The following is a 13,951-nucleotide window of genomic DNA, read 5'->3' on the forward strand; positions in this document are numbered from 1 at the left end:
AGAGCCTGCAATGTTCAGTCTGAAGTCTAAATGAAATTGATTGATGATATCGTGTGAGAGAAAAGTTCGGATATGAATCTACTGTCGGAATAAACATTTTGAAGTGTGCTCCGACAGTTGACATTTGATATATATTCAAGATTCCATTTATTCAAACATATACTTCTAATTACAGTTTTTGCTCCAAGTAGTGTATATGAGATATTTTGATATAGTGGTGTTTCCAATGCACGATCTCGCTAGCTAATCCGCTCTTTCATTTCCCTTTATACCCACATGGCCCAAGATCCAAATGTATTTAACAATAATACTTTTTTTTCTCTGATTTGTAAATTCCCCCCGTGCATCGATTTATTTCCGTAACAATCACCAATAAGGCGAAAATGACGCAACAATTAAAATATACGCGGCTGCTCATACATTTCTCCCGCTCAGGGCTCAGGCTGATGGGTGTAAAAAATGACTCATTAGTAGTTTTGCGTGTTATTTGTCAGTTTTCAGTTGAGTTTCCAAAAGTTAGTTGTAAATCAAATAACTTAAGTGTCATTATGTCTACCAGGAAACTTTAGTTCAGTTGCAATATTCAAAAATTAGTCCCGAAAAAGCTGCTATCGACTAAGCTAAAATTTTAGGATCATTACCTGTGAGCGACATATGGTTAAATGATTTAAATTAAACGAAAATAATAGTTTTGAACATATGAACCAGTTCATATGTGCCAACTCTCCAAAAATTAGAGGGAGTATTTTTCTGGTGTCAAGTGTCGGGGTAACATCGTATGGAGACTTTCTCTGGGGTGAAGGGTCGAGAAAACAGTCATTATGCATGCTCATGTGGTTAGTTAGAAATAAAATTGTCAGATAATGCCAGCACTTATTTTGAAGCAAAGAGGTGATTTTGAAGATTGATTTGCACACTCTATCGGTTACTTCGAATAGCCTCAAAATAAGTGTTAACATTTCATGGTTACATACCGCAATATATATATCTTCATTGTATATATCAAGTCCATGCATCTGAAAATAAAAACTAGCTAACTAATCCCGTATCCGACATCGGCTGGGCCGTGGTTTACCATGTTATTAAACCGCCGGGATAAAATAAATATGCAAAACCGTTGCAATAATTGGCATCTCATCAAAGAACAAGAGAGCGATGCTCATATATATGGACACGTAGACCAGAGCGAATCAGTCCTTATTGGTACCTTTGAGGCTACCGGTACCCTCAAAAAAGTTCCGAATTTCCAGTAGCAAAAATTTTGCAGAATCAAAACGTACATCCAGTCACCACGCGGACTAAAATCCGTGTTTCCATGTATAAATAATAATACAGTGAAATTTTGGAGGAAATATCAAATTTCATAGAATTCATACAAAATTTAGAACTAAAAAGTAATAGCCTTCTGGAGAAAAGTCCATCTTCAACCACTGAAAATTTCAAAGCAATTGGTCCAGTAATCGAAAAGAAAAGCGACTTTTCAAAAACGTGTCAAAGAACAAGCATAAGAACAACAAAAATACCGAAACGATCGTTATATCCACTACGTGTCCAAAAACAAATTACCATCTTATCTTATTGTGAATGGCAATAAATTGAATGATGGCAATGCAATTTGTAGCGCTCTTAACCAACATTTCTTAGAAGTTGGTCCTAAACTTGCTTTACGAATAAGTCCAGTTGCAACAGATCATATGCAAACTGAACACTAAAAGAAAGAAGAGAATGAAATTTCTTCCGACGAATAATGAAATGATTGAAGTTACTAAAAAGATGAACACTAAATAGAAGAAGTGGATGAAATTTCTTCCGACGCATAACGAGGTGGTTGAAGTCACTAAAAAGCTGAACACTAAAAGGAAGAAGTGAATGAAATTTCTTCCGACGAATAATGAGGTGGTTGAAGTCACTAAAAAGCTGAACACTGAAAGGAAGAAGTGGATGAAATTTCTTCCGACGAATAATGCTGTGGTTGAAGTCACTAAAAAGCTGAACACTAAAAGGAAGAAGTGGATGAAGTTTCTTCCGACGAATAATGAGGTGGTTGACTCGGCCAATGTAAATAGCATCATTTCGGACATAACCCATATACCCAACACTGTTTCGGATCACATACTATGCCCACAAATTACACTAGAACAAACCAAAAAGGTTCGATGGGGCAAAGGAACGTGGCGCAATAACACCGCGCTATATAAGGACCCCACGTATATCACCATCATCCAAAATACATATAAAGACGCACTCACGGATATCGAAAACTTTGATTACTTGTCGGACTGGTGGGACTATGTGAAAAAGAGGGTTAAAAAACAAACCATTGCCTACTCGAAATTCCGGACACGTGACCACAATACTAGCTTAATGCAAATTCGAAAAAGATTTGATATATATACTAATCAATGAGGGGAAAGCGGAAAACATGATCGAAATCAAAAGGCTAAAATCGCAGATCGAGATAATTCAAGATGAACGAAACAAAAGGGACATACTAATGGCAAAAATGAAAAACCTTGAAGAAGGAGAAAGGCCCACCAAAACCTTTTATGAAAAAATCCGGCGCAGATCTAGGCAAACAACAATAGAAGAGCTGGTGACAAATGACCAAAATGTAAAAACAAATCCCGGGGAGATCATATCAATAGTAGAAAGTTTCTATAAGAACCTATGGGGCAAAGAGAATATAACGCAAGAACAATACCAAAATCGTTATCTAAACTTAATGGGCTCTTCTAAAATTGCAGATGAGGATAATATCATACTAGAAAGTTATATCTCACAAGAAGAGGTATATAGGGCGATAAAATTTATGGGAAACGATAAATCCCCAGGATTTGATGGTCTATCCAAAGAATTCTACCTGACCTTCTGGAACTCTATTAAAAAGCAATTTACTCAACTTATGAATAACATATTATATTTCGGCCAAATACCAAAATCTGCTACCATAGCGAAAGTTAAATTAGTATACAAGAAGGGAGACAAAACAATTTAAAAAATTGGAGGCCAATCACAACGCTCAATGCGGACTATAAAATCCTATCAAGAATCCTTGTTAAACGATTAGAACCAGTACTAAACAAAATCATAAGTCCATCCCAGAAATGCGCACTCAAGCAAAGATGTATGGAAGATGTTCATTATAATATAGACGCTATAATTAGACACTGCAAAATGAAAAATATCCCCGGATCACTAATAATAATAGACAATCTTAAAGCTTTTGATAGAGTGAATCATGACTTCTTATTTAAAATTTTACATCAAATTGGACTTGGAAATAGAATCTCAAAAGCAATTAAAAGCATGTATTACGGAATTAAAAGTCAGGTAGATGTAAACGGTAGACTCACGCAGGAAATCGATATAGGGCAAGGAATTAGACAAGGATGCCCGTTAAGTATGCTTCTCTACGCCATCAATATAGAGCCCCTAGCAAGATCGGTACAATTAAATGCCAATATACATGGTATCCAACTGGGGAGATACGAGCATAAACTCGATCAGTTTGCTGATGATATCACGTTCGCAGTTAGAGATCAATTATCTATTACAGAAATCTTTCACGAGCTAGACAATTTCCATTTAGCAACAGGACAAAAAATAAATAAAGATAAGACCGAAATTCTCTGTATTACAAAAAAATCGCATAATTTAGTGAACAATTCGCCACATGGGAACTACATAAAACAAAACACCATAATACTTGGAATACAATTTGGAAATATGGACTTAAACAATATGTGGCAGGTAATCGAAAATAAGATGATACGAACCCTAAATTACGTTAAGCTGCGAAACCTCACCTGGTATGGTAAACTGATATCAATCAACTCCATGATTATGTCTGTCATAATCTTCCATACGAGAGTAAAGAGAATCCCGAAAACGTATATAAAGAAAATCGAGAGTGCGCTGTTTAAGTTCCTCTGGCACCCGCAAAAGATAGAGGCCATTAGCAGAAAATCGCTACAAAGAATGTGGAACGATGGTGGGATCAATATGATTGATGTTGATGCAAAAATAAAGGCATGTGCAGTGGAAAAAATGAGATACATCGTGGGTAACGAACCCCTAACTCAATTTTGGCAAATAGAGGCATTATACTCTTTGGGATCCAGAGTCAAGCAAATTAACAAGGATAGATACACCAACTCAATGCCCCACAGCAATACTATTCCAGAGCAATGGGCATACATCCTCGACATCTATAAAGAATTGAATTTCTCGCAATCCACCTGGGAGGTTGCAAGACATAAAGACCTGTACATGAAATTAAAGAACAACAGGACAGCCAAAGACAAACAACAGCTGCTGAATGTGAATTGGGAAGAAGCTCACCTATTTAACCATGATTATAAAAATAAGTTTATTAACGCGGAACGAATAATCTCGTATCGCATTATAAGAGAGGGGTACTTATTCGGCGATCGCTTGAGGGGAATGTCCCTCAGGTATGATACTCTCGGAAACTTAAAAATATTAGGCTGCAAATTTTGCAAAGGGCCTGTAGACAATACAGGACATATAATTATAAACTGTAAATCAACGAGGAAATATGCGGTGAAACTTTTAAAAATTCTTAACAGCGTACTAAGCAACTCCATCAAAATAACTCTAAAGGAAATATTCTACAATAGTTACAGGGGGCATAACCGAATAGTAGTCACCAAATGTTATGTAATATGGAAAAAGAACTTAATTGGCACCAAAATAAGACTGGATATCCAAAATAAATATTTGACCCCTATGGACGATGACATAATTTCAAAAACAATATCTCACTTTACGCAATTTTTAAACACAATGGAGAACACTTTTACTAACCTTAATTTTCTCGGAATAGTAAATAACTGGAAGGAGATCCTAAATGGATATTCAGCTACATAACGCAATCCACCATAAACAAAAGCATATCTGCCCAAGTGGACTCTGCAATTTTATTCATTTTTTATGTCGGAAATACCGGAATACCGGAAATACCGGAACAGTCTTATCGGCTTTCCTCGCCCCCGGGACAAATATGTAAATCCTATTTATCTGTGCTATTCTTATTGCTGTATTGTTTATTTATATTTCATACTGAGCCCGACTCTGTTATGATGATCTGTAATGTACTAGATCACAGTTTAGCACTAAAATATCTGCTGACTCAGTTTCTGCCCTTTTTATATTTATATTGTAGCAACCAATTCTGACAGTTACATAACAGTGTAAAATTGGTCACGAGCCTCGATGACTTTCAACGGTCTTGCATACTGGCCAACACAAAACAATGTGTAAATTGGATGATCTACTTCCATAAAAATCATCGATATTGCTTTATATTGTTTTATCATTGTTTGTGGAAATAAAATCTCTCTCTCTCCTCTTGCATACTGGAATAATTAATTTAGGGTCAAGGGTCGAGTAAACATACTTTATTGCGCGGAACCTTTTCTGACTTTTGCAGGTTTGTGAACAAAAAGATCGCGATATCCACATTTACGGTATGCGAGGACATCAAGGGAAGGGTAAGAACCGTACGGCGTACGGTATTATATGCGCTCTATACGAAGCGGACAGGCCTCACTCATTCTTCCTCATCAGTGTTATCAATTTCAAACGCTTTATGCGTAAAGTATTCTCTCTTTAATGTCATCTACGAAACGATTAAGTAGAAAGGTTCGTAACATTGATGTAATTGCATTAGGACAGTTATGATATCAGCCAGTTCATGAAAAATTGCATATTTAAATAAATGCAAAGTTATTTTATATTCTTACAAATTATTTAGCATAATGTCTGAATGTAGGCCTAGTCTTGAATTGATTCTTTAAATGAAATATACAGAAAATATAGATGAAATATTATTTTAGTTTTAATATTTAATATTATTAAAGTTTTTTATATCATTATTTATTCGAATTTGTTCTAGGCTACCGGTAGACTACCTGATCTCAACTAGTCTATCATCTCTTTCAATTCATTCCTCATTTAGTACAAAACATGTTTCTTGATCTTGACTGAATCAAATTTGATTTTCAATTTAAAATGCTCATTGGCCAAGATATTACTGTATTATGATCATGATTTTATTATCCATAAGAAAATATAGCTTCTAAGCTTCAGATCATATAATATAGCACTATGTTTGTAAATTGAAAGTTTGGCAAGAGATCCCACAGTTCATCTAAAATCTGGCTGGTATTTGGATGGGAAACTCCCAAGTCCATTTTCAAGTATTTTGCAGTATTGTGGCGTCTGAAGGCTGAAGCTGCCGCGAAACTATGGCCGCTATGCCAAACTCATGGCGACTGACTTTTTAGCTGCCAGAAACCATTTGCGGGTAAAATTTTGCTGCCTTAACCACGGCAGGTAGGCCCACTACTGCACTAGGCCGTAAAGACAGGGCTGCCCTGATAGTGACAAATATTGGGTAAGTTGGAACATTTTTTTATGGATACAGTTTTACATGTATTTGGGGTTAGGTTTCAGGTATAAATAGTCTATTTATCTATTTAAAATAGATATATTTCCGCATGATGAATTAAAATCTGGTATATAACTTTGTGAATATACGGGCAATAGCGCATAAATCATGGCAAGAGCCGCCGCAGTACGTTCGTGGCAGGAGCTGCCATGAAGTGGTAAGAACTGCATTAGGGTGAACTCAGAAATGCAGCATTCACTACTGCGGAGCTTTGTGATGCAATAGTCTATGTTTAAATTTTTTCACATGTTAATTTTAGTTGAACGACCTTCCCCCATCCAGTTAGTCCCATTATCATTATTTCTGATATGGCAAATTTATTAATGGGGTAATCCATTTGAGGTAAGTGGAAGCGTGTATCTTTTTTTTCGGTTTTCATTACTCATTCGATTATTCGTATATCTGTTTTATTGCGACTGAAAATCGGAATAAACTCTCTAAATTGTACCTATATTTTATTTGTATACAAATAGTTTGTTATTACCAGATTACTGTATTAGCTAAATCTAAGAGTGAGATGCTGGATTTAAATGTTCTCCCTGAAAGATCTCTTGGAAATGAACAATGGAGTTTTGCACTTGGAATGCCATTATCACAGATTGTACAAATTTTACAAACACATTGTCGAGTCATAAAAAGTGTGGAAGTCATTTATCAAGAGAAACGTCCAATCGAATCTGATCTGGTGTTGAACCTGAATAGTGATGGAATAAAACTTGTTTTTGACTCTACTGCACAACGATTAAAAGTGATTGAAGTTTTTAACATGTCAAAAGTTAAACTTAAATACTGTGGAAATTATTTTAATTCTCCACAAAATAAACCAACCCCGGAACAGATTGAACAAGCATTTGGCGCTACTCGACCAGGGCAATATGATGCAAGTTTGCAATCGTACATTGTAAGCTTCAGAGGTCTTACTTTTTTCTTTCCAGTCGATGCTCAATTTGAAAACTTCTTCGCTAAGCATTCGTTATCAAGTGCCACATCAAGTTTGCCCACAGATTTTATTCCTGCTGTATCAAGAATGTGCATTTATGCTGGGAGCCAACTGAATGAAACGACTGCACCAGCAATGCCATTGTCTTGTTATCATGGAAATCTATATCTTGATTCGGCTGAAGTTTCTTTCAAAGAAAATGGCAAAGAATGTGATGGACTAGATCTGAAACTAATAACTGTTCCTGATAATAAAAATGAAACTATCATTTTAGAAAAATCAGTTAAATTTGGTGATAGTGTTCAGCAAGTTCTTGCAATATTAGGATCTCCATGCAAAATTTTTTACAAGCTTCAAGATAAAATGAAAATACATTCTGCAAGTCCACGTAAATTGAATGAAACTCGCCACACAGATTATTTTTATAATTATTTTACTCTTGGAATCGACATATTATTTGATGGCAAGTTTCATCAAGTGAAAAAATTTCTTCTGCACACAAATTTTCCTGGACATTACAATTTTAATATTTACTATCGATGTGATTTCAAAATTAAGCTTCTTGGAGAGGAAAACTGTGTTGACGTTACTCCATGTACACTTTGGAATGATGTAATTGGCCAATTGCCTTTTGATGTTGGCAAACCAGTTGTTCTGAATAGAGCATCGTCAACAAATAACACTAACCCCTTTGGATCAAATTTTTGTTTTGGATTAAGAAATATGATTTTTGAGGTTATGTCGAATAATCATATTGCATCTGTTACTTTGTATAATCCGCAAAAACAGTTGAAATAACTTTTCAAAAATAAGATATTACTAGGCAACAGTATTTGAATGCTTGGTGACTTCAATATTTGCTCTAATCATTGTGCTGTCTATGTTTATGTGTGTTCAAAATTTAAAAGTTTGATTTGTTTACATATCAAAAATTTATATATTATCATATTCTAGACATAAAAAATGAAATAATTATTCTGAATGTTTTGAAAAATGTTGATAATACTGGAGAATTGTAAATTTTTTTTGATCTGTTACAAGCTTTAATTGGAAATTTTAGTTTTTGCTTATAACAGATTACTTCCTGAGTAAAGCCATTGGTTCATAACTAGTTGGGATATATAGCTAGCTGGTTTGCAAAATTACCTGATGTTCTGAATTCTGTTGGGTTTTCTTTGTTGTTTTAGACTGTGTATGTTTTTTCCATAATGAAATAGAATAAATAGAAGATATGGTAAATAATAACTGTGTAAATAATTCTGAATCATCTTTATTAGTTTGTTAATGGTGCAAACAGTAAAACATTCATTAATAAAAGCAGGCTTTTAAATTGTTTACTTTCCATTTGAGCATAATTATTTTGATATGTTCTGGTAAGTAGTCTCTGGAAACATTGATCATTCAATATGGATGCTATTAGCAGTGAAACAAATGGTTCCAAAGATACTATTATGAAAAAGAAAGAACTCAAAACAGCAATGCTGGAGAAACGCGAAGAGGAAAGAGTAGATAGCATTCAACAAAAACGGAATCAAGACACAGAGTCAAAAGCGAAGATGGAAACTTATGATTATTTTATATCACATTTCAAAGATGAGTGCGATGCTGTACAAACTGAACTGGACAGAACAGATATCAATAAATCTGATCGCATTCAAATTGCAAGTTATCTTGAAAATTTATCTGAGTCCTATGAAAAAGTTTTAAAATTTGTAAATAACTCTACAATGTTTCTACGACCTTATCAACTTGAGCAGGCACAGAAAACTCTTAATCAGGTTCAGACGGATGTTTCCAAGAAGAAGCTTGAACTGATTCCCAAAAAAAAGTTCACATTTAAATCTAAAAAGAAGAACGAAGTATCAGTTAAAGGTAAGACATCTATTATTTCACTTGTTGCAAACTTTCAGTTTCCATTTCATATTCCAAGTGCAATCCAATTAGTCTATATGTAATATTTTAGTGTCCTACGCTTTTACTGTACATAGACTCTCAGATGCATTTGTTTTTATTAATAGATAATTTCATTCCGAGTGTGGTAAAGATAATTATGTATAAGATTGTAAAATTCAAAAGTGGTGAATGTTTTATGGAAACATTCTTTTAAAAAATACTAATATTGTATTATTCAGAATCTGATAAGAATCCTGTAAAAAAAGTCGACGATAAGAAATTTAACTTCTCCGCGAGTGAATGCGGAATATCTGATAAATACGATGCGACTATAGCTATGAAACCTGATGAAATTAATCAAAGAGATGTATCATTGACAAAACTAGAAAATTGCCGACTGGAATTAAGTGGTTATCCAGGAACAGTACACCTTAACAACATAAAAAAATGTGTCATATTGTGTGGACCTGTATCAGGTTCTGTGTTTGTTGATAAGTAAGTAGTGTCTCTAAATGTATTGATATTGATCTGGTTTTATTTTCTCATAAAAATTTAATACACCTAAAAGGACTGGGAAAATTTATTTAGTTCAGTTGATTATTGTAGTAAGGGATAATCATGATCCTCCCAGCTTTTTAACCAGGCTTATACATTTTTACAGCTGTACCGATACCAAGATTATCACTGGGTGTCAACAGCTCCGTGTACATAATACAACTGATACTGATTTCTATATCCATGTCACCAGTAGAGCAATTATTGAAGACACATCGAGGGTACGATTTGCACCATTCAATTGGACCTATGAAAATCTTCAAGATGATTTTGGTAAATCTGGCCTGAATAAAGATTTGAATAACTGGAGTAAGGTGGATGATTTCAATTGGTTAGCTGCTGATATACCTTCACCAAACTGGTCTTTATTGCCAGAGTCTGAACGAAAACAACAGTGGTAGATATTTTAACCTACAAAGGATGATGTATTCTGAATAATTATACCATAGTCAAAAACAAATCGAATATTGTGTGTTGTAGGTTACGTTGGCCATATTTGCAAACCTATTGTGTTAAATATTTAACCGTTTTAGAAATAAATGAGATAATTTGTAACGATAATGGTGGATATTTTGTTGGAACTGTATCTGATCGTTGAAAACGATTTGTAAGCAGATAGCAAAAACACGTCTACGGAAACTTTTGAAACCGAATATCAAGGAAAATGATTTCATATTACTTCAAGGGGAGGGGGAAGTTATAAAACAGCTCAATAATATGGCAATATAAGAACGCGCTTAGGGCACCACAGAAATTTCATAGCAGAATTTTATATAGTTTATCAGTGTTTATTAAAAATATTACGAGTTAACCATGCGACCGTCTTCAAGTATCATGTTATCCTTCTGTACCAAAAATAAACACTTAAACTTATTTATTGGACACGAAATGGGCTTATGAGTCGTTTTGTAAAATTACTGTTGTTTTTTCCTCCTAGTATTCTCCTTGTTGATGCATTTTTGTTTTAAAAAAGTTTATTTTCTTTTCAACAATTGGACCTATGAACTATTTGCACTATGTGGCGGTTTCACAATCGCATTTCAACGATCTAGTGGTCAGCGAAGTCGGGAGTTTTTTGATAAGGTAAACCAGGGCGGTCCAAACCCTGTCATACTGATACATTCCGTGCGGCCCACAGAACACTTTTAGCGTATATTTGTATCTATTAGCAGAGCGTTTTCGAGTTTTTTAGATATTCCAACTTGGGTGGGGATCCCGAGATCCCCCTTTTTTTTCTAACGCTTTGTGTTTTTATTTTAGTAAAAACACTCTTCTGTTTTCAAGCGTGGGCCATGTTTCAGTAGTGACGAAACGCAGAGCCGACTTAACGCCGCGCAATCCATTTTTTTCAGCAAGGTCCCGAAATACCAACTTAGATGGTTATTTGACGATGGCACTAAGCTTGTCATTTTTAGCAGTTTTGAAAAAAACGTAAAAAACTTCCATTTTAATAATTCAATAATTTGCCATGGTTCAATTTTTTGATCGTAGCCGGATTTGAAGTTAATTTGTATGACGCAGTTAAGTGACGTCGTAATGGCGCACTGTGACTTAGGCAGAAATGTGTCTATGACTTGGGGACATACGCAATTTTGTAACTTTACTATATGCACCAGTCCTGAAAACTAAACATTCCAAAAACGAATGTAATTCTCAGTATCTACAATGTCCAGTCCCAAAAATAGCTAATCAGTTTCAATTACATTATTTTTTGTGTTTAAAAATATATATTTCATAAATATAACACGTTCTGTACACCTACCGAAATAAGATTAAACAGCAATGCACCCAATATAAAAGCCAACCAAGGTGAATTGGACTCGGACAGTGAATATCACAAGTGCACGCCTTCCTATACTGTAGTATAAATTCAAATTAATACGCGCTAGGATCTAGGTTCCAAGGTGCAAAAACTCGAAAGTACTTCGCCGAGGTTATTTTGCCTTTGTGACGTCACAAGAGTCCATCGGTAACAATGATAATTCATTATGACGAAACAATTGCACAAATGTGCATGTCATACTAAATCTCCATTTTTATGGGTTTCGGAATTCCTAAAATAAAATCTGAGTTAACAGACAGGTGCGCAGCATTACATAAATACCTATTTTATAAAAAAACTCAAAATCGCTAAAAATGACTTACGCAATTCGGTTATAAGCGTGACGCAGTGTCTGGTTTGATTTCAAGTAATATTTGTCACGAAAGAATATAATTTGAAGCGACATCAAACGCGAGATGCGGAAAATCCAATGTTAATTTAGGGAATTAATTTTTAAATAACTGAAGGCTTTATATATCTTCTTCAGAAGAACGCCACCCATGCAACATAATAATGGTCTGATTAGAACGATAAACTCTCGTTGTTTATCAAATTAAAAGTAAATAAACTCGCGATGTTTCGATCACTTTTGGGTTTTCTCCGACTTGCGGCCCGCGAGACCTCCTCAAAAGTTTTATATATATATATATATATATAAAATTCCCCCCTTTTGTAATCTTCGGAAAAAATTTGCTAATAACGCGTGCGATTTTCATGGTTGTCATAATCGATTATTGATTTCGTGAGCGCGATTTGATTATCGATAAAAATTCACTCTCTCAGGGTGGAATTTCCTCGAGTACCAGAAATCGCCCCGGTACAGCTACAGATACAAGTGCTGCGTGAAAAAAGTCAAAATTGCACAATACCAACTGAAGATTATAAGATTTTTTGCACTGCAATTAAAACAGCGTATCAAGTTGTGAGGCGTACTTGCGTTTGCTCACTTATTGCCGGAATTATTCAATTTGTTTATTACACCAAACCATCGTGTCCATGTAAAATAACATAAAAAATCAATTAACACAGGCAAATACAAAAATATATTATATATCACAGAACAATGCCACAATAAAAGCAAAAATAACAGCTAATAAGCCTAATATGAATCAAATTCACAGTAAAATCGCGCAATATCGACAAAATAACTGCTACCGCGTTTCCCCGGGAACTAATTTTCTTTCAAAAAATACCACTAGGGCTTATTTTTGGGGATGTCTTATATTCTCATTTATCCAAAACAAAATTACCAAGTGGAGAATACCGAGATTTTCAAATACACAAAGATGAAAACCAATATACATTTGATTATGATTAACACGTTATTATTTAAAATAACCGCTAAACATATATTAATAATCATTTAAAATATGTAGGAGAGATTTTTTGCTAGCGACTAGGCCTTTTTTTTAGGAGAGGGTTCATATTAGAATCATTCTCAAAGATCAGGCTAGGTCTTATTTCCGGGGAAACGCGGTAATATGAACTAAGTTCGTTATAATAGTTATGCAAAGTCGCTAGAATGTTGAAAGTAATTGGAAGGGATGTCATATAAATCATGTAATATCCCATTCACAATGATAATAATCAAAGAAAGACACAAAATGGCTGGATCTAATAACGGCCCCGACACCATGGGACTAGGAATCGGAGATAGCCCGTCACAAACAGTATCTGGGAAAAAAAATAATGATTCTTTCTATGGAGTGCTTCGAATGAAGGAATGTTTCCACGTACTATTCTTTGACGAACACTTTCAGATCTAGAAATGCACTAAATTACGCGAGAAGCAACATTGTACGAAACTTTTTTTATAAAAAACAACCAGAGCTGGCAGTTATGAATTTTCACAGATTTTTCACAGTAGTGGACAATTGACAAATTGTTTCAAAATTGTATGGGCTATGAAGTAAATTGATTTATATTAACGTTTCAAGTCAAGGTAATCTTTGGATAGAAATTGGATAGAAAAACAGTAATATATTTAGTGGACGCAACATATGTCAATACAGATTTACAAAGTTTGATATTGGGTAGATTATCCAGCCTAAACAGAGCAAACGTAGCACATGTCATTAGCATAAAAATATGATTGGTAATAATGTTATTTGCAACACATTCAATGATCTCTTGAATCAACTTATATAATAGAAAGGTCATCCATGAAAACAGCATACAAATACGGACTTAAAATATTGTCTTGATCGGTGCCATTATGGGCAAGAAATGGATCTGACACACAGCTACCCCATTGAACCGAACTGGATGT

General features: G+C 34.6%; 2 protein-coding genes across 2 annotated transcripts; both read left to right on the forward strand.

Annotated features, from left to right (window-relative positions):
• Positions 1–6,066: 6,066 nt before the first annotated feature.
• Positions 6,067–8,767, forward strand: LOC120340880 (phagosome assembly factor 1-like). Its single transcript, XM_039409265.2, has one exon. The coding sequence runs from the start codon at positions 6,990–6,992 to the stop codon at positions 8,208–8,210; it is 1,221 nt and encodes a 406-aa protein (XP_039265199.2). The 5' UTR covers positions 6,067–6,989; the 3' UTR covers positions 8,211–8,767.
• A 47-nt stretch (positions 8,768–8,814) lies between these two features.
• LOC120340881 (tubulin-specific chaperone C-like) lies at positions 8,815–10,421 on the forward strand. The gene is made up of 3 exons (XM_039409267.2): positions 8,815–9,284; positions 9,545–9,800; positions 9,967–10,421. The coding sequence occupies exons 1-3, from the start codon at positions 8,819–8,821 to the stop codon at positions 10,259–10,261; spliced, it is 1,017 nt and encodes a 338-aa protein (XP_039265201.2). The 5' UTR covers positions 8,815–8,818; the 3' UTR covers positions 10,262–10,421.
• Positions 10,422–13,951: the final 3,530 nt, after the last annotated feature.

This window comes from Styela clava, chromosome 14 (assembly GCF_964204865.1).
Source record: "Styela clava chromosome 14, kaStyClav1.hap1.2, whole genome shotgun sequence".
Taxonomy (NCBI): Eukaryota; Metazoa; Chordata; class Ascidiacea; order Stolidobranchia; family Styelidae; genus Styela; species Styela clava.